Genomic DNA, 24,151 nt, shown 5'->3' on the forward strand with positions numbered 1-24,151 from the left:
TGTCAATAGTGGCCTTCTGGACAGCAGTCAGGTCGGCAGTCTTACCCATGATTGGGGTTTTGAGTGATGAACCAGGCTGGAAGTTTTAAAGGCCTCAGGAATCTTTTGCAGGTGTTTAGTGTTAACTCGTTGATTCAGATGATTAGGTTCATAGCTCGTTTAGAGACCCTTTTAATGATATGCTAATTTTGTGAGATAGGAATTTTGGGTTTTCATGAGCTGTATGCCAAAATCATCCGTATTAAGACAATAAAAGACCTGAAATATTTCAGTTAGTGTGCAATGAATCTAAAATATATGAATGTTAAATTTTCATCATGACATTATGGAAAATAATGAACTTTATCACAATATGCTAATATTTTGAGAAGGACCTGTAATTGAGGTCAAACACTTAAAAGAATGAAATAAAACGATAACAAAATTTAGGTGTAAAAGTTTAGTGTAAATTTTGCTTCATTTAAAAGAATAAATGTAATATTTAGGCATAAATAAAAAAATGTAGAATATCTGCAGGTTTAAAACTACAAATATTAGTCATGTTGAGTAGAAACCACTTCCTGATCTTCAGACAAAAGAAACACAAGGAGACGTTTTCTACAGTTAAAGGGTCAACCTCCACCCTGGTCAACCTCCACCCTGGTCAACCTCCACCCTGCCCTGTTCTCCACCCTGGTCTGTCCTCCACCCTGGTCAACTTCCACCCTGGTCAACCACCACCCTGGTCAACCTCCACCCTGGTCAACCACCACCCTGGTCAACCTCCACCCTGGTCTGTCCTCCACCCTGGTCTGTCCTCCGAGGAATCCTGCTGAAATGTCCACATGTTTTAACATCTGAACACAGAAAACTGATTTTATTACTTTCTTGCTGCGACGTCTTTCACTTAATAGGAGAGACAGTGCCCCCTACTGTCAGGCGTCACGCCGGAAACTGGCTGTTGGACTTCCGGTGGAAGAAAACAAAGGCGCCAGTATCGTTAGCTTCCCGCTAGCAGAGGTTTTCCGTGTGTGAGGTGACAGTCTGAGTCTGCGCAGCAACAATGTGTTCAGTTCAGCCTCTGAGAGAGTTTATCAGAGAGAAACTAACTGCTGCTGCTGAAGAAATCTTCTCACAGGTGGAAAAAACCATCGTCCAGTACGAGGAGGAGATCGACCGTCAGCGCAGACTGCTGGACCTCACCTGGAGACCCCGGATCAGCTTACAGCGAGCAGGTTCGGACCAGCAGGTGTATTACTGTCGGTTTTACTAGCGACTGCGAGATGAAGTTTCATGAGGCCTGAGGTCTGTGCTAAAGTTTAATTTAACAAGAACTGATGCGCACATGACCTCCCCCCCTGCTGTCCAACTCTGTAAGACAGGCAGGTGTGTCTGTGGTCATTTTACCTGAAAGTGTTTCTGTCCATGCTGCCATGCAGCAGGTCAGGCAAAGGAATCATGACTGCAGGGATCCAACAGTTTCATCTCAAGGAGAAATAAAGAACTTCTAATCAAACCATGATCCTGTGACAGTTATACTGTCCATGTGTCAAATAATTGGGCTAATTCATGGCTCGGCTCACAGTCTGGAAGTTGTAAAAAACGGATATTTCCATGAAATGAATGTTCTGCCTTTTTAATGCATAGAACTGAATGTGTCCCTTTAATCAACCGAAAGGTCACACATTTTATCGTAGAATATATATATATTCATTCATGCATCTTCTATACTGCTTCTTCCATAGTGGGTCACGGGGGAGTTGGTGCCTATCAGCACTCTATGGTGGGAGGCAGGGTCCATCCTGGACAGGTCACCAGTCCACCGCAGGGCAACACGGAGACACACAGGACAAACAACAATGCACACACTGTCACACCTAAGGGCAATTTAGAGAGACCAGTTAACCCGAGGGTCATGTTTTTGGACAGTGGGAGGAAGCCGGAGTACCCGGAGAGAACCCATGCATGCACGGGGAGAACATGCAAACTAAATGTATATTACCTTATTAGCAAGTTCACAGGAAACTCTCGCAGCACCATCGTTAAGCTATTTGTTTGTGGTTTTTGTGAAGTAAAGCACACCATTGAGGTCACACTCTCCAAAGAGACAGAGTTGTATAAGTTAATATATCTTATGGATGGACTGTGTGCAAACGACAAGCAGTTTAAGCCAGTTTAAACACAGTGTGGAAGGTTCAGGCAACATGCAATACTCTAGTGCAAACTGACGGGGAGGTCGCTGCACATACATCTCTGAGAAAAGTGCTGTGTGAGGGTGAACTGGAAGCTTCTCTCGGCCTTGTGGTCCAGGTGCTGAATGCTTAGTGGTAGATGGCAGGAACTCAGAGTGGACTGAGTGGATGTGTGGGGTCTGTGCATTTAATCCCTGCTTTCCTGAGGCAGTAATGATGTTAAATGTCCTCCAGGTTTGGGAGCTGGACCCTGACTGTAGTGCTGTTTGTTCTGCTGCAGTGCAGCTGTGGTAGCACACAGGTCAGGAGGTCAGAGTGCATTCTGGTGCTGCTATGAAGGACAGAAACTCGCACTGAGACCCATATTTGTTTCAGGTGTTAGACAGGTTGTCTGAGCTGTGGATTCAAAGGAGTTTAAAGGGTGGGACCGGTTCCAGAGTGTCCCAGATGACGAGAATGAGGAGATGGTCCTTGTTCCTTGATCTTTGAAAATCTAGCAGCCGTTCAGAAAAACAGGAGACAGAAACAGGACAGTTTTACGTGAAATATAAATTCATAAAATACATTAGATAAAATTATTAGATAAGGCAAAAAAATGTGAAAACTTGTTTAACAGCCATTCAGTCTGTTTGTAAGGATGTTGCTTGTAGAGTAATGATATGGAGACAAGCAGATGTTGGTACTGGTTCCTCCTCCATCTGCACCTCAGGGCCAGTGGTTTGTTAAGGTAACTTCAGGTTCACTTTGGGATTTTCAGTATCATAAAGTTGCTTTACCTCTTACCTGGGCCCATCACCATGGTAACCTGCTCTCTGAGCCAATTGGTGCCCTGAGAAAGTGTTCAGCAGAAATGATTTGTGATGGATATCTGAGCAGACTCTGATGTTCCTGTCGTTAAAATGCCGCCCTCTGCAAAGATCTCCTTTAAGATGAGCACACAGTTCACCAGACAGCTGCTACATGTTGGGTGTTTATGTGAACAGGTACCTGAAAAAACATGAACATAAAGGGAACTAAGGATTAGGGTGATGGGAAGGAGCCTTTCCATCCTCAAACACTTAGAGCTCATCACCAAAGATAAATCCTTAATATCCCAGAGGAAACATGGAGGTTTTATGGCTGTAAAGCCAAGCAAGATGTTTTTTTATTTATTATTTAAAAGGATGCCGTTAATTAATATCTTGTTTTAATCTTAATTAAATCAGTTTCTTAATGAGAGGAGTGGTTTCCACTCAGAAACCAGTCTGCACAATCGGCTGTTTGTGGAAAAGAAGTTTTTGTTGAAGACGGTGCCAGAACCAATCAGTCTAACGTTTCAGAACTGACCAAACTGGGACAGGTTGCAGAAGTTCTTCTTTATGCATGAGCACATGGGTGAGATTAATGAAACGGGCCTGAAAGCAATGGTCCCGGTCGCTATGAGAAAATCGGCTGATTTTCACGACGACCATTGGTTTGTATATCTGGCTCCTCTGAAAACCAGTCCTCTCAAAACCAGTTTGCTGCTACGAAAACATAAACAAACCCAGAATATCATTCTTTTTTTTGTCCGGTGATAGCTGCAGTCGGGGTTGTTGAAGTTGTGGTCCAACAGAACCGTGCTTCTGATATTTACATAGTGCAAGCAGAATGTCTGTTTCAGTTCAACACACTATTCTGTCTTGTTCTTAAGGGTAAAGATCTGCTGCAGAGCTCCACAGGTCCAGTCCTGGAGAGCTACCATCCTGCAGCTTTAGATGTATCCCTTCTCCATCAGACGTGAACCAGTTGCCTGAATTCCCTCATCAGCGTTCAGTCTTCCAGCTCAGCAGAGGCCTGGTACCGAGTTATCCAGTTGAGCTCCCTAGGACTGGACCTGGGCTCTACAATAATGACCCGACCGTTAGAATTCATCCAGTGGCCTGATATGTGATCGATTTGCAGAGCGTGACCCATTTTGCTCTGACATCAACAAAACGTTTCCATCCGTTCAGCTGCTGCTCTCTGGATAGTTTCTCTTTTTCCGACCAGGCTCTGTAAACCTGAGACATGGTTGTTGGTTAAAATCCCAGTAGGTCAGCCTGTGGTTGGTGTCGTCTTCATTGTGTCTAGATGCCAAAAATACATGGAGTTGCTGCCGTGGGATTGGCTGATTCACTCTGTTAATAAACATAACAGGCGTACCTAATAAAGTGGACAGATGGTTTAAACAAGTTTAATGGTCTCAGATTCAGAAGAATCTCTTTCAGGGTGAAGGTCTCCAGCTCTTTGTTTCTAATATCTCTGTGAAGGTTGCTGTTAATCTCTGGACCAGAAACAACAATCACTGTTCCTTCTCTTCCCCTTGGAAACGGGTTTCAGGGTTTGTGTTTAAACCAATCATCTCAGAATGTGAATAACTTAAGACCATGTGGACTGTTATCTATTTTCAGGGTCAGAAACAGACTCCATACGGGTAAGAAGGAGGAAATCAATGTCAAAGAAATGTTCTGGTAGTTTCCTTTTGTCTTGCAGCAGGTTATGACAGGTTCTGTCTGAGAAAAACGAAGAGAACAAGAATTGGATCAGATCTAAACAACAGAAGTGTGAAACGACCACAGCGGCTGTCTTGATCTTGTTCTCGGTTTTTCTTGATCTTTTTTAAACGAGATCTTTTCTTCTGGGTCTAGATGTGCTGAACAATGTGTCTGAACGTGACGATGATGTTGGTCCCAGACAGGCTCAACTGACTGGGTCAGAAACATCTCATCTACTGGGATGGAAATGTCTTTCTGTGGTGTCAGAAGACAAGCAACGCTGGTTCTTACCAAGGTGTGCAGAACACCATCTCTGAACTTGCAACACATGGAACCTTGAAGCAGATGGGCTACAGCAGCAGAAGACCACACCAGGTGCCTCTCCTGGAAACTGAGGCTACAATTAACCCAGACCATCCAGAACCTGACAATAGCGGATTGGACGAAAGTTGTAATTTACTTTCATTAGAGCACAGGACATGTCTCCCAAATTAAAGGTCTTTATCCCTGAGTACATCTGAATGCTTTGATCTGGCTTTTGGGGTGCTGGCTTCCTCCTCTTTGAGTGGCCTTTCAGCCCATGAGGACGCTGTGGATCTCGACTCTCTTTGACCAGCTTCACCCAGCAGAAATCACATATCCAGTCCTCACAAGCAAATAAGTCAAACCATAGAGAGCCATGGGTTATGTGTAATAAAATGTAATGACACAGTGATTGGTTGGGCCATTCTAGCAGCTTTATTATCTTATTCTGAGACCAACTGAGAGATCTTTTGGCTTCGTTTGGGACCTTTGTCGTGATGGAAACTTCCTCGTCTTTCACCATCATCATCCTGGTAGATGGCAGCAGATTATCATCAAGAATGTCTCGGAACATTTGTCCGGACCTCCTTCCTTTACTCCAATAAAGTCTGCTAGCAAAAACCAGCTCCACACCCTGATGTTCCCACCTCCACAGTTGGTTTGGTGGTTTTGGGGTTATTTGCAGTGACCTCCTTACATTGTGTGTACTGTGGCATCCAAAGAGTTGGATATTGGTCTCATCTGACCAGCCTAAGTTCTCTTTGTATTTCACTTGCTTCCCTAAATATTGTTCTGGAAACTTTAAATGTACTGTAACCTATTTGTCTTCAGCAGTGGAGGCTTGCATGGTGAGCGTGCATATTTGCCACGGTAGAGTGCATTTCATATGGTTTTCTTTTAAACTAGTGGACCTGTTTATTCTAGGTCTTTCTGGGCGGATGTGGTTCAGGTGGGAGGAGTTTGTCCTGTGATCAGTGGGTTGCCGGTTCTAACCTAACCCCCGCTCTGTCCGTCTCAGTCGTTGTGTCCTTGGGCAAAACACTTCACCCGACTTGCCTGCAGATGGTGGTCAGAGGGCCCCGTGGCGCCTCTGTATGGCAGCCTCAGTTCTGTCAGTGCAATGACTGCTTTTGATGTAAAGCGCTTTGGGGTCTCTGGGAACTTGACAAAGCGCTACACAAGTTCAGGCCATTTACCATTTCTGAACTGGTTCTCGGCTCTTAGGCAGCTCTTCTAGTTACTTTACTCCTCTGGCTGAAATCTTACTGGGAGCACCGTGTTGTGGCTAATTTAGAAATGATGTTCTCTCCACTTCATGATTATTGCCCATTGGAACCTCGCTGGACTGAACCAGTTGACATTAAGGGGCAGGACTGCTTCCTAATTGGTGATAGATGTTTGTAGCTCATTCCCTTCATGTCTTCAACACGTTTTCCGCTGGCATTCCAGACTACTACACATGATCAGTTTGTGGACCGCTATGACCTTATATCTTTGCAGTTCTGAACTGAATGGCTTTTACTGAAATGTGGTGTTTAGTTCTTTCTAGCCCTCTGGTAAGTGCTTTTTTTTTTAGCCCTTCCTGTCTTGTAGCGCCTCCCAGAGGTTCCCGGTTGAACAAACGGTGTGCTAGGTGGCATAAGTTACTTAAGCTGCCAGGTACATGCAGCTTCTAACTCGAGATCAGTCATTAAATGCAGTAGCACCAAAATAACTACGACATTTTACAGTTCAAAATATTTTAGCTTCAGAAGCGTTACTTTGTGTGGGTTATTGCACACCATCATGGTGTAAACTTAATGCCTTAAATCTAAAAATTACCCTTAACAAAACTCAGTTTAATGAAAAAGTTAGCTGTAATCTGATGAATTACCCTGGTAAAAATTAAATGATCTAAGTATATAAACTTTAAGCATAACTGCTGTCTGACTGTTTATCTTCATACTTAAAGTATGTTTGAAGTATTGTATATTTAATAAAGTTTGAATGAAATAATGAACCATCTGGTAGGTTTCAGTGTATTAAATTCTCAATATGTTTCAGAAACATTAACATTAAGATTTATTTTTCATTAAAGTATATTTTGCATTATGTATCCTTACAAAGCGTTGAAACTGATGTCCATTGCAAGACCAATAACTGTTAACATCTCACACACACACACACACACACATTAAGCCATGTAGGCTAAGCAATCTGTAGAAACTGGTTATCTGTCCACTTCTGGAAGGGTTTTCCTATTTCTCAGCAGGATATTTTAGCCCTACCTGGATGAGATAAAGAGGGGGTTGTGGGTTCATTCTCGGTTGTTTTAATGCATTTTCCCTGACGTTATTGCAAGGTTTCTGTTCAGTCTGGGATCTGTCACGGTGGTGTAGGGGGTGCGGGCTGGTGACTCCACAGCTGTATTGGTATTGCTGGGTGAAGCTCAGATTTGGAGATGATCAGAGCCAGAGAGGCCTTGATAAATCCAAGCCTCAGCCTGACCCGGTGTTAGTAAGGAAAAGGCTGAGGATCAGAGTGGTTTCCACCTCCTTTTGTTCGTAAGCATGACGGACTGGAGGGGAACCAGCCTCGCCGACTGGTGTGTTTAAATGTATGAGCTGCGTAAGAGTCCATTCTCTGTGTAATCCCAGTAACTGGAGATCTTGTCAGCTATAAGTGATGTTTGCCTGACAGACACTTAATGAAATGATTGAAAGGCGAACCCAGAAATGAGTGGAAAAGTTCTGAGCTGCACAATCTGGGCACACTGCCATCTTGAATGCTACAAAAGATGTATTTATGAATCTAGCACGCATTTAATCGGAGCAGAGGTGGTTTGCCTTTTCATTCCTGGAAATGGGACTATGTGGATTCTTGGTGGTTTAAGGGCTGATTAAAGTGTTTAGCTCCTTTCTTTAGGTTTTTAAATCATACTATATATATATGGAGCATACGGTTTCCTACATGTGCCAGGGCAGTTTTGCTCTACAAAAAAGATATCTCAAGACGGTATCCCAATTTCAGATTTAATCCAGCATCAAAGTAGGCAGGCCACACGCATGTTATAGTAACCTGGGTTTGGATGACCTTCAACCATTTTGAGTAACCGTGTGTGTGTGTGTATGTCTGTAAGAGCAGCAAAGGGCAGGTAGACCCGCTTCTGTTTAGTTCTTAGTCACAATAATGACTTTCCTTTATTTTCCTTGCAGACCTCCCACAACATTATATCTGTAAGGAGGAGGAGGTTCAGACGGAGCAGCAGCTCTGCAACCAGGAGGGAAACTCGTGTTTGGATCAGGAGGAAATAGAACCTGTGCAGATTAAAGAGGAAAACAATGAACTCTGCATCAGTGAGGATGCAGAGCAGCTTGTACTGAAAGAGGAGACTGACGCCTTTAAGGTGAGTCCTGTTTCTGTGCAGGAATCCCCCCTAGAACCAGAACCAAACATAGACCACAAGCAGGAGACGGAAACCTTTATAAGTCCTGTTTCTGATGACGAAGACCTGAGAGAACCAGAACCAAACACGGACCAGAACTTCCCTGATGTGGAGTACCAAAGTCAGGAAGAAAGCACTAATGAAGACTCGGGATCAGGCACAGATGAAGAGTTGGAGCAACGAAGGAGAAGGGGCAAAACAAAACTAAAAAGGCACAAAAAAAGTGACACAGATTATAATCTGTCATCTTGCAAAATATGTCGGAAAACATTTACTCAGAAGTACTTGATTGCCCACATGAGAACTCACACAGGTGAAAAACCTTTCAAATGTTCTACCTGTGGAAAAAGGTTCATTCTCAAAAGTCATTTGAAAAACCATGTGAAAATCCACAGTGGTGAGAAGCCTTTCTCATGTCAGACATGTGGAAAAAGTTTCATTCAGAGGATGAATTTAACTCTTCACATGAGAACTCACACCGGTGAGAAACCGTTTTCATGTGAAATCTGTAATAAGAACTTTGCTAGCAGGAGTCAGTTAACAACGCATGTGAGAACTCACACAGGAGAGAAACCTTATGCATGTAAAACCTGTGGGAAAAGTTTTAGTACCAGAGGTACTTTGATTAGCCACATGAGAAGTCATACAGGGGAGAAGCCTTTCTCATGTCAGATCTGTGGTCAGAGTTTCACTCAGAAACCAGGTCTCAAAGTTCACTTGAGGAAACACACTGGAGAGAAACCGTTCATGTGTCAGACCTGTGGGAAAAGTTTCAATCAGAAAAGTGCTTTGCTCACACACATAAGAACTCACACCGGTGAAAAGCCATTTTCATGTTTGACTTGTGGACTAAGCTTCATCATGAAGAGCAGTTTGACTCAGCACATAAGAACGCACACCGGGGAGAAGCCTTACTCCTGCCAGATCTGTGGGAAACGATGCAGTTTGAAAGGAAATCTGAAGTTCCACATGAGGATTCACACAGGAGAAAAACCTTACTCGTGTCTAACCTGTGGAAAAAGCTTTGCAGTAAAATGTCAATTAACTCGTCACATGAGAACTCACACTGGTGAGAAACCTTTCTCATGTCAGACCTGTGGAAAAGGTTTTACCAAGAACCTTTATTTAATTGCCCACATGAAAACTCACACAGGTGAGACGGTTTAGCATGTCACAATCAGGACGCTCTCAGAGTATTTGAGAACTAAGACTTTTATTGTCTTTTAGTTCATCTGTTGTGATCTCGAAGCTGCATTCCTAAATCATCTGGCTAACCAAATAAACCACACCTGTCATTCTAATCCAGTCCTAAAGCTCCACAGGTAAAGGTGTGGTTGGAAAGCAGAACAAGATCTCAACCATCATTAGGTTCCACAACATAGGGAGATAATGAATGACATGGTATTTATATACTTCATAAATTACCTTTTTCATAATGTACTCACAAGAGTCAGATCCATTTATTCTGATACTTGTGAGATTTGTTTCTGCCTCTTTAAATTCTGCCGTTTGTAAATTCTACACAAAGTATTTTTTACAAAGTATTTGTTTTTACAAACATTTTGTGATACATTTGTTTTCTGTGGACTTTAAAAAGCAGCTTTTTTTCTTGTATTTTATATCGTTTTTGACAGTTGTGTAAATGTCTAAAATTTTCCATATGTTTTATCAACATTCATCCTGAAGTCGGCTATATGGCAACAATTTCACAGTAAAATCTCAGTTTTACTTAAAACATAGTTTAAAGAAAAAAATAAGGGCAATATTTCTAACATTAAAACTTCTTACCACCATTTTACCATTAAAAACACTTTTATGATGCATTAAAACATGTCACATAATACTTAACTTGCATAAAGAGCTTGCCTGCATGTTACCTTGATAATTAGCTAATATTTATTGTAGTTCTTTGCTGTACGGAGACTTTATAAACTGATACATTTGTGATTATACGGCCCTAAACTGAAGGGATTAGAGGATCATGATCAAAAAGCACTTTCCTTCCAGTGGCATGGGCGTAACCAGAAATATGAACAATTTGCACATAAAATGTCTTTGCTGCACCAACATCACCATGAACGATTTTTCCCAAATCCTCCATACTGCTTGGTCAAACACAGAAACAGCCCAGTCCCCTGGGAACAGAAAGTCTCGACTCATGGAGATCCCTCTGTGACCTTTTGAATCTACACCGCTTCAAACTACATCAGATGACTGATAACAAGTTCATCTGTTAACTTTCTGATGGAGTGTACCCGCTGCGCCATTTCAATACGTTTGGATCTAATTTCCACAGATATCAATCAATCTGCACCAAATTGGAGATGATTCATATGAATCTACTCCTGAAAATATTCCCATGTGAAATGTATGTTGTGGAAAAATGTCGCCGTAGCGCACCATATAATATTTCAAGTAATCAGTCCCATCTCCTGTTCTGTTTGGATCATAGGAAGTTTTCAGTCTCTAAACTTTCATTCTCTCAGCACTCCTTCTGTTCTATAATCCCTCTCTAATTTCTTTAATTTGATCTTTTGGAAAACCTGTTTATCTCCAAATGAATTGGCCGCTACAGTAAGTGATCCTGAGCACTTGCTTGTGAAAGCCTTTAAACTTAGTTTCATTTGAATCCATTTATTGACAGTTTTATTTGAAATGTTCTTGGTACACTCCTCCGTCTGAACAAGTTTTAATTCAGAGAAATGAACAAAAGTCTGCCTGCCAGACCCACATGTATGGGTAACGTCTGGGTTAGCATCGTTAGACTCCCGCTCTCCTAGTGGGAAGACTTTTCACCTTTCCTTAAATGCCACAGATTTACTTCCCGGCTGTTGAAAGTTCCCCCCATCACCTCCTTCCCTTCAAATGTCTGCAGACACGTTTATTTAGCTTCTGGTGGACCGTTTGGGGCATGCTGTGGAAACATCTTGAATGTGAATAAAACAAATCAGATGAATGTGTAATTTAAAGCGAAAGAAGAATAGGTCAAACACTATTTCCATCATGGAAGAAGTGGAGGTGGAGGAGTATAAATACCTCGGTGTTCAACTGGACAACAGACTAGAGTGGGAATGCAACTGTGAAGCATCTACAAGAAGGGACAGAGCAGACTGTACAGGTCCTTCTCAAAATATTAGCATATTGTGATAAAGTTCATTATTTTCCATAATATCATGATGAAAATTTAACATTCATATATTTTAGATTCATTGCACACTAACTGAAATATTTCAGGTCTTTTATTGTCTTAATACGGATGATTGTGGCATACAGCTCATGAAAACCCAAAATTCCTATCTCACAAAATTAGCATATCATTAAAAGGGTCTCTAAACGAGCTATGAACCTAATCATCTGAATCAACGAGTTAACTCTAAACACCTGCAAAAGATTCCTGAGGCCTTTAAAACTCCCAGCCTGGTTCATCACTCAAAACCCCAATCATGGGTAAGACTGCCGACCTGACTGCTGTCCAGAAGGCCACTATTGACACCCTCAAGCAAGAGGGTAAGACACAGAAAGACATTTCTGAACGAATAGGCTGTTCCCAGAGTGCTGTATCAAGGCACCTCAGTGGGAAGTCTGTGGGAAGGAAAAAGTGTGGCAGAAAACGCTGCACAACGAGAAGAGGTGACCGGACCCTGAGGAAGATTGTGGAGAAGGGCCGATTCCAGACCTTGGGGGACCTGCGGAAGCAGTGGACTGAGTCTGGAGTAGAAACATCCAGAGCCACCGTGCACAGGCGTGTGCAGGAAATGGGCTGCAGGTGTCGCATTCCCCAGGTCAAGCCACTTTTGAACCAGAAACAGCAGCAGAAGCGCCTGACCTGGGCTACAGAGAAGCAGCACTGGACTGTTGCTCAGTGGTCCAAAGTACTTTTTTCAGATGAAAGCAAATTCTGCATGTCATTCGGAAATCAAGGTGCCAGAGTCTGGAGGAAGACTGGGGAGAAGGAAATGCCAAAATGCCAGAAGTCCAGTGTCAAGTACCCACAGTCAGTGATGGTCTGGGGTGCCGTGTCAGCTGCTGGTGTTGGTCCACTGTGTTTTATCAAGGGCAGGGTCAATGCAGCTAGCTATCAGGAGATTTTGGAGCACTTCATGCTTCCATCTGCTGAAAAGCTTTATGGAGATGAAGATTTCATTTTTCAGCACGACCTGGCACCTGCTCACAGTGCCAAAACCACTGGTAAATGGTTTACTGACCATGGTATCACTGTGCTCAATTGGCCTGCCAACTCTCCTGACCTGAACCCCATAGAGAATCTGTGGGATATTGTGAAGAGAACGTTGAGAGACTCAAGACCCAACACTCTGGAGGAGCTAAAGGCCGCTATTCGAAGCATCCTGGGCCTCCATAAGACCTCAGCAGTGCCACAGGCTGATTGCCTCCATGCCACGCCGCATTGAAGCAGTCATTTCTGCCAAAGGATTCCCGACCAAGTATTGAGTGCATAACTGTACATGATTATTTGAAGGTTGACGTTTTTGTATTAAAAACACTTTTCTTTTATTGGTCGGATGAAATATGCTAATTTTGTGAGATAGGAATTTTGGGTTTTCATGAGCTGTATGCCAAAATCATCCGTATTAAGACAATAAAAGACCTGAAATATTTCAGTTAGTGTGCAATGAATCTAAAATATGTGAATGTTAAATTTTCATCATGACATTATGGAAAATAATGAACTTTATCACAATATGCTAATATTTTGAGAAGGACCTGTACTTCTTGAGGAAGCTTAGGACCTTTGGTTTGGTGTTTGCAGCAAGATGCTGCATATCTTCTATAAGTCTGTTGTGGAGAGTCTGATCTCTTCTGCCAGCATCTGCTGGGGAAGCAGCATCAGAACCAGGGACTTAAAAAAGCTCAAGCTAATGAAGAAGGCTGGTTCTGTTCTGGAGACCCCTCTAGAACCTCTGGAGATCATTGTGGAAAGACGAATACTTCATAAAATGAAGAACATTATGGAGAACCCTGATCATCCTCTTCATAAGACTGTCCTACAACAACAGAGTGTCTTCAGTCAGAGGCTTCTTCAGATCTGCTGTAAGACGGAGCGCTACAGGAGATCCTTCCTGTCCACAGCCATCAGCATCTACAACGACTCTTTGAGGAAACCTTGGATGATATGAGCTACAACAACATTTAATTGAATCTCAAGTGACCTCCATGAGTTAAGGCAGCGCTGGAAAATAATGGTGGCCACACAAAATATTGACACTTTGTACATTTTCACTGAGGGGTGTACTCACTTTAGTTGCCAGCGGGTTACACACTAATGGCTCTGTGACACTATTATACAACCTGTACACTGACTGATGAAATAAGAAAATATTTAGAAAAATGTTAGGGGTGTACTCACTTTTGTGACATACTGTGCCTTGTAGATAAGTGCTGCTTCAACAAATTGTCAATAAGTTCTAATTTTCATGATCTGATGTTATGTTATGGAACACCATTACTGTATTGGATGCTTTAAATGCATCAAATAAATCTGCTCTCATTGTTCGGTAAATGAATTATTATCCTGTGTGGTTTAAGTCGACATGAGCCTATTTTATAAAAACACCTCACCAAAACCTTTTATTAGCATTTTATTCACTGCTTTGTTTTCTCTGTCATTAAATCTCAGTAAAAACCACAAATAAATAGTTTTTTTTATGTATAAAGTTTTCCGACTGTCTTTATTAAGGTACGTTTATCAGTTCAGTGTCATTTATACAGAGTGATTCAAAGGGCTTCACAGGACACCAAAAACTGATAAAATATCGATGCTGAGACATGAAATGACCCGATGAAGGAATATTTGGTCATGTTTTCATTCCTGAACAGTAGAGACCAAACAGAGTTGGACCTTAATCTACACATCAGATCTCAGTTCTGATCCAGATCAGATTCATACTGACCTGGAATAGGTAATGTGTTAGAAACAGCAGGATGCCAAATCATTTCATGAAAATCATCAACCCGCAGAGGGCTTCATCCAAAGTTACTGAGAAATTCAACCTGAAAAACTGATGAAGCAGGCTGGTCCAGTCCTCTGCAGCATCTCAACATGGTCCTCAGTAGGTTGTACAGCCTCTACAAGCTTGCATGCAAGCCAGACCACGTTGGGGCATGCTCCTTATGAGATGATGGACGGTGTCCTGGGGTATCTCCTCCCAGATCTTGACCAGGGCATCACTGAGATTCTGGACAGTCTGAGGTGCAACCTGTATGGACCTAAACATGATGTCCCAGAGATGTTCTATTGGATTTAGATCAGGAGCATGGAGGCCAGTATGTGGTATCAGTTCCTTCATCTTCCAGGAACTGCCTGCATACTCTTACCAACAGTCAATAAAATATCTATAGAAGAAAGTGTCTAGTTGCCCCAGAGTCCAGGAGCTGGATCATCTCATTGCTCCTATGGAGTTACAAAGGCCAAGAGTCTCAAACTTCAGCACAAGAATCTTAGAATCCAAACAAACCTGGATGTTCAGCCACAGCAAACCATGGCCTCCATCACCTGTTCTAAGACCTGCAGCAGCATATTGGACCAACTGCAAAGAAGCACACGTCCTACCGTCTGTGCTGAACTGACTTGGTGGATCCGCTCCTAACGTGTGCATGTAGCTGTATCAATAAGAAATAATATAAAACGTGTTGCATTTATGGCTTTGGTTGTTTGATCATTTCTGAGCTTTCTCTATCTTGTTTCTTCTCTATGTGAAGTTTCTGGCCATCTTTGTGTTTTATCATTTTTTTGTATTAAATATTCAGTGTATGGAGCATCTGCTCTCAGAACACAGCTGGGCTTTGTGGATATGGAGAACGCTTTGTTTATGTAGGATGATATATTTTTACTTCTAGGAGGGGTCATCTGCAACATTCTGGAACAACTTGGATCATGTCTGATTTTTAGTGATCATATTGCATTTAATGGTCATAAGGGTCTGCAGGTGGGAAATGGAATAGAATAGAATAAACATTTATTGTCCCACAGTGGGAAAATGCAGGTATATCAGCAGCAGAGTGAAAGGCAAATGCAAGTATTCATATTCACAGAAAGGGAAAATAAGAATGACAAATTTACAACCAGAGAGCTGGTCTTCCTGGTGAGCCTATTTCTCAGTTCTAGATAAGCTGCTGCTCCAACACACTACACCACAGAAGATGTCTGACGCCACCGCAGAGTCAAAAAAGGTCTTCAGTAGCGCCCCCTGCTCTCCAAAACATCTCAGTCTTCTTAGCAGGTAGAGTCTGCTCTGACCCTTCCTGTAAGGAGCATCAGTGTCGTGACTCCTGTCCATTTTACAAGAGTCCACCATCTCCACATCGGTTCTCCGGATGTTCATCGCAGTCAGTGAGGTGGGTCCGCGATTGCAAAAATCAATTCTCTGTGCTCTGAGTCGTTCTCACCTGGGATGAAGCTGACTGTGGCAGAGTCTTCAGAGAACTTCTGAAGATGGCTGCCTGGGGAGTTGATGTGGAAGTGTAGAGTGTAGAGCACCGTTCCGTGCTGTGCTCTCATACTACTCACCTATCTGTCAGAGACACCGCCTGTGTCCTCACTTACTGCAGGCAACCAGTGAGGTGGTCCAGTAGCAGATGGCAAAGATATGAAAGTTTTAATGATCATCGGGTTCACCGTCCATGTTAATTAATGCTAAATTGAAGAGCTCCAAAAAATTATTTTTGGTTTGGTGTCGACCAATGAAAGCAGTAATTTAATCTGTATCGCATTTTCATAATTAAGCATTATCTATCCCTATATTTCTGGGTTTCCAGGCTTAATTGGCCGCATATATGGCAGTTACACTTATTGCTGCTTCATTAAATAAAGGAGATTATTTATTTGATGTATGTTTTATATGATATTGCACAGTTTTTACATTGTTGCTGTCACCAATATCACCTGACTACTCTGCACCTCTAATTTAATCTGAGTATGCCTTGTTGAAAACCACACAGTATGTACAAAAAATCTAATTTATCTTGGGTTTTATTCTCCTTTACTATACAGCCTTATTGTTTTTTCTGACTGGTTCTGATAGCCTGTAGTCTGGTAACTTCTATGGTTTTACTGATAAATGAACCTGGATGCTTTCATTGCCTTTTGCTTTGTTGTTGACAGACCTGAATATTCTCACTGTGGGACAATCAAGGATTTTCTATTCTGGCCTGTATTAAATACACTTAATACAAATGTAGTGGACATAGCAGCTAATTGTAGTTGTGTACTGTCAAGATCAGATGTGATGCAGCCACATGTGGAAGCCAAGTGGCCCTGGTCTGTGCATGATTCACATAATGTTCATGAGTCCACACTGAGTGCTAGACTTACCTGTTATTAGTATGCATATATACATATATATCTCTATAGATATATCTATATAGATTATCGCAGTGGTAAGTAGTTATTGTAAATGAATAATGTAGTTGTAAAACAACAACCCTGCCCTGATGCAGGTTGGTAAAACGTTAAGGGTGATTTAAACTTTTCCTGCTTATGGATCCAGAGCAACTTAAAGAATAATGGAAGGAAATAATCAACTGTATAACTCTAATGCTGCTCACCATCTATTATTTATCATTTAGAAAACAATATATATATTAACTAATAATCGTCTAGACGGAGTAAAGGAGTAATGCCATCTGCTGGAATGAAGGTGTATTGCAGTTTTCTTCACTTCTTATTCTGATTTAAATAAATGCTTCGTGGTCTTTCTGAGCAATAGAAACAGACCAGGGTTCCTTTGACCCGGGTTAAACAAATCCCAGGGCTTTCAGAGGAAACTGGCTATTAGTGGAGCACTTTTCTTTTCGCTTGATTTCAGGCTTCTCCAGCAGATGGCGGTAATGAGGTTATGGTACATCAACCCTGAAAATAGCGGAAGTTGTTCCGGTAACTTCCGGTGCAGCGGTTAGCATAGTTAGCTTGTCTGTGTTGCTCAGTCTGAGTCTGCGCAGCAACAATGTGTTCAGTTCAGCCTCTGAGAGAGTTTATCAGAGAGAGACTAACTGCTGCTGCTGAAGAAATCTTCTCACAGGTGGAAAAAACCATCGTCCAGTACGAGGAGGAGATCGACCGTCAGCGCAGACTGCTGGACCTCACCTGGAGACCCCGAACCGGCCAGAACCCTGCAGGTAGGTCCGATCTGCGGAGGTCACAGCTCGGATCCGAGAATAGTTTAACTCCTGAGATGATCCGTTTCTGTCTGAAAGTCAGAAATCAGTGAGATTTCCGTATCACTGTGATGCTAACTACTGTTAGCAATTCAAGCTGATAACGTGTTTCTCTTATTTCTATGTTCCACACTAAATAAGCACGTCCGCCCATAGAACCCGTACAGAACAATGCGTCTCACTGGTTTAACTAGATGAAGATTGTTCTTCTAAACGTCTAAATAGTTTATATCTGCAGCTATAAACGTTTTATTCGCGCAGCGGTCATGATGTGACGTTGAACTCCGGCGTTTCCAGTCGGTGTTTAAAATCTCGGGTCGTTTCTGTTGTATTTCTGAACAGAGAATGAACCATAACTCTAGAATGATAAACGGAGTCTGATTTTAGTAAAATCCACATTTCTCTTTCACAAACCCAACTCAGTTCAATCAGCAAATTCAACCTATTTATTCTTACAATACAATATTCAAGAAATACTAGAGCTGTCAGGATTACTGACCTATGTAGTGCAATTAAGATTTGTACAAATTAATTGATTTACTTATTTGTATCTACTATTTGATCTCCTGGTCCTATCCTTTGTTACAAGTAAAATAAACCCACCAGGAGCTCATCAAGGGTTCATCCAGGAGGTCACAGAAGAACCCAGAACAAGATCAAAACCTCTGCAGGTCTCACTGTATCAGCTAATGTCAGAGGTCATGATTCAACATGAAAGAGAGACTGGGCAAGAATGACCTCCATGGGAGAGTTCCATGACCAGAACCGCTGCTGACCCAAAAGAGCACAAAGGCCTGTCTCGCGTTTATCAAAAACATCTTGATGATCCCCAAGAATTTCACTGTTATTGACCGAACCATGAATTCTGTCCTGTAGCAGAAAATCCTGAAGTACAATGTCTGCCATCACGTTGTGACCTTAAGAACCCCTTAGGTTCTGCAGCGGGAAAATTATCCAGATGTTCTCATCAGCAATTCCACTTATAAATGGCTTAAAAAAAGAAAGCAAAATAAAGGTTATGGATTGGCCTAGTCAAAGTCTGGAGTTACATCTGGTTGAGATGTGTCTGAATTAAATTATTGAGTGTCTTGATAATCACCAAAGATTTCCTCCTGTTGTCTTTTCCATTTGAACAACAAGATGTGAAATTGATTGTCAATCAGTGTTGCTTCCTAAGTGGACAGTTTGATTTCACAGAAGTTTGATTTACTTGGAGTTATTTTGTGTTGTTTAAGGGTTCCCTTTATTTTTTGAGCTGTGTAGTTTGGACCCTTTCAAGGACTTTTGTCTTTACTTCCAACAGAAGGAAGCAAAGTAAGTAAACATTTAACTAGATGGTTGCTCTCTTGGTCTGGATTTGTCTGTTTAACTGGTCACCAGTTAGTCAGAGTTGATTGACCACAGGTCTCTTGTTTCTAGCGGCAGCACAGCTAACCTCAGTGACCCACGTGAAAATGGTTCTGAACTTTAAACATGGTTCTTTAAATGAAAATACAACGGCTTCCAGTTTCCTCCTGCTGCCTGAATGCCAGGACCTTTGTGGGTCCCTGACAGGAATGTGACGCATTCTGAGTGTCGGAGAGAAGGATTTAAAATGGTGAAAATATTACAGCTGCTATAGAAGGGATGCACGATGTACTGGCAACACCACCAGTACCGGTACGCTAGTTGTTCTTTAACAACTAGCGTACGGGTGGGGGTTGGGTCTGTTTGGTCATGTGACAGGTTGATAAATATATATAATATTAGTAAATATTGGTTATTGGCAAAAATGTACAAATGGGCTTACAGTAATAATGTTTACACTGAAGTTAAACTTCTGACTTTGATGAATTTGCAAACAGTAATAATAGATTTTCATATTATTCTTATTATGTACTCATGCAGCAGGAGTGGATTTGCTACTACTTTTTAAAAGAAAAATTCATTTTTTGAGTTTTCTGTAACATAATAAATCTTAATTTTGTTTGACAGAATTGGGAATAATAGTTCCAATGAATTCCAATTAGTTTAGGAATGATTTTTGGTCATTATGTAGGGTCAGAAATCCTGATTTCATCCAGCCCACACGCTGGGAATATTCCTTCAAGACATGAAGAAGATGGATCAGATCTGTTCTCTACAGAAAACACAGAAGTGTTGACCTTTCATCTGTCCTGTGAACCACTGAGCCGATATTTAGTGTAGAACCAGAGTTTCTAAGAACTGCTTTACATCTGTTCTGCATGGAGCAGACCAACTTCTGGGTCTTGTGAACAGGTTGTCCAGCCCGGGGTGACTGGTTCCTCTGCATCTCCTGGTTTGGCCTCCGAAACGGCATGTTTGACATCTCCTCACAGGTTTTCTGTTGGATGAAGGTCTCCTGAACTCCAGTAACCTTATTGATGTGGACCAAAGCTCTGCAGCTTGGTTTCTGGGGTGTTGTTGTTAAACATCCATTTCAATGTCCTCCTCAGCCTGACCTCTTCAAGCGTTCTGATCCCTGGTATGTGATGACAACTGTGAGAAGCATTCACGTGTCTTCATGCTTCAATGTACTGTGGCTTGAGATTGGGGTGTATGAGAAACTCACTTCAGGTTCCGGAACCAAACAGAACCCATCTTGCTTTCATGAGCCAGAAACCGTAACCTCTTCAGGTCATGGTGTTTTTCCTACAGTGGGACCTTCCTGTTGATAGCTTCACACTAGCTTCATTGCTACAGTACTCCCAGGTGACGGTGGACCTTCTCTAAACACCTGAAGCTGATCATTGGCTGAGTCTCCATCCATTCTGTTCTGTTCCCTTCCAGATCTTTCTGGATCTTTCCATTTTAGCTGAGCAGCTTTTATGTTCTTCTAAACCATGCCTGCAGAGGGCCAGTTTACTCAGGTTTGTTCACTGATTTTACTCAACATGGAGGTTAGTTAAATGGTAACATCACTCATGTTGCCATCTTCTTGGTGATGAGATGTTTCAGTTGAAACTTTATAATGTTTAGTAAAATGAAGCTTTTTACAGGTGGAGATAATGGAGGGAGATGGTTGCTAGGTTCTCAGAATCACAGTAAAATGTTTTCTCATGTCTTCTTCCAGGCCTTCAACGTCACTTCACCAGTGAGGACCTTTCTGCTGACCAGGAGGGGAGCTCCAGTCCAGACCAGGAGGCACCAGAACCTGCGCAGGTGAACAGAGAACTGGAGGAGGTCTGCACCAATCAGGATGAAGAGCTCGTGCTGAAGCAGGAGACTGATGCCATTATGGTGACTGTTGATTATGATGAAAGGGAGCACGGCGAAGTGGAACCAAGTAGTGAGCAGCTCCTCTTTCAGAACCATCCTGAAGCTGACAATCAAAATCAGGAGGAAAGAATGAACAAAGTCCTGAAACAGACGAAAAAAGCTGAGAAAACCAGAAATCCCAGCGAGAGACCGGACCTTCTGTCAAATAACGCAGAGAAGAATCTGTATCCGTGTCCGATTTGTGGAAAATGTTTCGCTAAGAACAGTTACTTAACCAAACACAAGAGGATTCACACGAGCGAGAAGCCATTCGTCTGTGATCAGTGTGGGAAGGCTTTCAGCAACACCAGTTATTTAGCTAATCACAAGAAAACCCACAGCGGCATGAAGCCTTTCGCGTGTCTCATCTGTGGAAAAGTTTTCACACAGCAAATCCACGTCACCGACCACATGAGGATCCACACAGGAGAGAAGCCTTTCCCCTGCACCACCTGTGGAAAATTCTTCAGGCAGAAAAGCAGCTTAAATAAACACCTGAGAACTCAGCATCAGAAGCTGGAGCCATAATCAATTTCAGCAGAAGTCCAGTCTGGCCTGAAGCTGCAACCCACTCGGGATTTCAGTGGATCTGTTTCAGTTCTGACCGGCTCTAAGCTACAGGTTGCTCCTGTCTCCTGGAGTCCTCTGAGGTCTGTTAAACTGAGCGGAGCGGCTGGTTAGACGGCTGATGGAGAGCAGGAACATCTTCATTAGATTGTTCTTCTTTCTTCTCTAACTTTCCTGCTTTTAAATCCCACTTCCTGTCCTTTAACACGTCTGATAAAGCCTGCATGTTTCTCCACTCTCACAGCAGAACCGGTTCTGGCATAGAACAGTCAGGAGCAGAGCTGGAGATTTGAAGGGCCGCTGAGCTGCAGTGATGATCCCAGGCATCTTGATCCAGGGATTTGTGGAAGTTTGAAGCGTCACTTTTCCTCGTTCAGCTTCAGCAGATGCAGAGGAAACCTGTTCAAGAGCTCCGGCCACAACAACCAGCTGATTAGATGGATAAAAAAAATCAACTTCTGATTGTTTTTACGTCCACAATCTAACAAATGCTAACATATTGAAAACAGACAAAATAATAAAAGATAAAGTTTTTAGTAAAACTGAGCAGTTCCTTCCCCTAATTATAAAAAAGATCATAAAAATAAATTTAGGGCAACTTTAACAGTTTAAATTGGATTAATGTAAATCCCAATAATCCAGTGTGAAGAATGATTACAGCCTCTATTCAACAAGTTGCTGCAGAAGACTTTAAATCTCAGGCGAACTCAACAGTTTAACCTTTTGATGAATAGTTTTAGGTCATTTTCCCAGCATTTAGCAGCTAATATCCATTGTGTGACATCCAGAGCCCTTTAGAAACACGCCTGCATTCAGATGGACTCACTCCAGTCGGCTGAGCAAAACCAATGAGGCAACGTTAGAAAATGAGCACCAGTAGATCCAACAGAGAACTGCAAGATCTGAGATCTTCTGTTAGTGATCAGACAGCTGCTACAGTTCTTAGTTCAGTCGGTCTGCTGTGAACAAGTCCTTGGTTGTGATCTTATCGCTCAAAATGGCTGCTTATTGTTCCATGGGGGGGGGGGGCTCTGTGGGTTCTGCTGCAGTGGCAGAAGTCACCATGGTATCAGTGGTTCAGTTCTGGACTAAACACAAAAAACTGCCAGGGTCAAAGATCTCGAGTAGAAACTAAAAAGTCACTTTGAATTTGATTGTTGTTTCAGCTGATGGTGACAGTCTGGGTCGGTGGACAAGCTGTGGTCAGTTCTGTAACATTGGAGCGGCGAAAGGCGGGTCGGCTGCTGTTCTCATGACGAGTGTTTGAGCGTGGACGCAGTCATTTCTGAGATGCTCGGTGCTTTTATTCAGTTACATGAAATGTGTCTCTGGACGTTCCCACGAAGAACGGCGTCATAAGCAGTTTTTAACATTCGTTCTCAACTCGTCGACCTGCCTGAGAAAAGCTGGAAACTGAAACGGTAAAAACCGTGGGGTGAGGGGGGTTCTGCAGGAAGCTGTCTGTCCAGAACCGCTCACTCTGCTTCCTGGGTTCTATTTAGCTCTCATGCATTAAAATAGCGACTAGTTTCTCTGGAGAAAAGTTATGAATGACGTTGACCTAACAGGAACTGACCCGTTTGGACTTGAACTTGAAACGTAAACAGTCTTCTCTACGTCATCAACTACTTCCTGTTCCATTTTAAAGGAACAATCCACAGGTTTTCCTGCCTTCTCGCAGCTAAACTACAGCTGATTAAATGTAGACTGTATATTTTAGTTTTCTGTGCAGGTTGATCATTGCTGATACACCGAGTCATCGCTTTTTAGCTTTCATGTAGTTTTGCTATAAATGTTTTTTTTTCTGCTGCTGTTGAATATTTATGTGAAAAAATATTTTTCCGTACAAACATACTTAATAATAAATCTCTGATTCTGAATACATTTGGAAGGGTTTATTATAGGAGTTCATTCACCATGAGTCAACAATGTTTTACACATCAGAGCTGAAGACATTCCTTCTAACATATCAGCTTTATCTGCAGACAGAATAAATGAAACGGTAATAAATTCAAAACATAACACAACCCTGTATTAAAATAAAACAATCAGTCCGAATCAGGTCTGAACAAGAAGTCAACATTTAAGGGTGTCAAAGGTCAGGGAGAAGAGATGGGAAGGGATTTAAAAACGGACCGGGATGATTTAGGAGCTGAGTGCAGGGTGGGGAAAACCATGAAGCTTTAATAGCAGATAAAATAATTTAAAAATATACAGGCCAGGAGGCAGAAATGTGGTCAGACTTTCTTTTATATCCGTGCATCAACTTAAAAGTCCAAACCAAGTTAAGCCCAGATTTATTCATACCCCACGGAGATTTAGATTTAAAATTATTTTAAATTAGGCAGAAAGTTTGTTCCTGACCAGAAACTGCGAGCAAATCATAAATTTAGGTGTGCTGGTGAAGAGATGTTTTTAAAAGTGAGCAGAAAGTGGAGTTAGAGACGCCTGCTCTACAGGGGTTCTACAGATTCAAGTCTGTACTGTTCGGTCCAAAACAGTACTATTATTTCCAGTCAGAAGAAACGTGTTGGTCACCTTAAAAGATTCCTTCAAAGCTAAATCTGCCAGGGGTATGAATAGTTTTGAGCCAGGCTGTAATTGTATATTAACAACTAGATGAACTGTTACAGTGTTGAACACATCAAATGTTGAGTCTGCTTCAGCCTCGTGTTTTTTACAGTTCGAGGTTCTGTGTCATAGAAAGATGTTCTCTTATTTACAGATGAGTCTTTTTCCTCTAAACTGTGGAAGCTAGCCAA

General features: G+C 42.1%; 1 protein-coding gene across 1 annotated transcript; it reads left to right on the forward strand.

Annotated features, from left to right (window-relative positions):
• The first annotated feature begins 947 nt into the window (after positions 1 to 947).
• On the forward strand, positions 948 to 23,271 carry LOC124873865 (zinc finger protein ZFP2-like). Its single transcript, XM_047374887.1, has 4 exons — positions 948 to 1,214; positions 8,164 to 9,546; positions 17,340 to 17,525; positions 20,638 to 23,271. The coding sequence occupies exons 1-4, from the start codon at positions 1,043 to 1,045 to the stop codon at positions 21,348 to 21,350; spliced, it is 2,454 nt and encodes an 817-aa protein (XP_047230843.1). The 5' UTR covers positions 948 to 1,042; the 3' UTR covers positions 21,351 to 23,271.
• The last annotated feature ends 880 nt before the right edge of the window (positions 23,272 to 24,151 follow it).

The sequence above is a fragment of the Girardinichthys multiradiatus genome, chromosome 9 (assembly GCF_021462225.1).
Source record: "Girardinichthys multiradiatus isolate DD_20200921_A chromosome 9, DD_fGirMul_XY1, whole genome shotgun sequence".
NCBI classification, from domain to species: domain Eukaryota; kingdom Metazoa; phylum Chordata; class Actinopteri; order Cyprinodontiformes; family Goodeidae; genus Girardinichthys; species Girardinichthys multiradiatus.

Excerpts from the sequence above, each read along its gene's own strand:
- LOC124873865 (XM_047374887.1), top strand. The coding sequence starts at position 1,043 with ATGTGTTCAGTTCAGCCTCTGAGAGAGTTTATCAGAGAGAAACTAACT. Across the intron at positions 1,215-8,163 it reads GATCAGCTTACAGCGAGCAG|ACCTCCCACAACATTATATC; the intron begins GTTCGGACCAGC and ends TTTTCCTTGCAG. Across the intron at positions 9,547-17,339 it reads CCACATGAAAACTCACACAG|TCTGCGCAGCAACAATGTGT; the intron begins GTGAGACGGTTT and ends GCTCAGTCTGAG.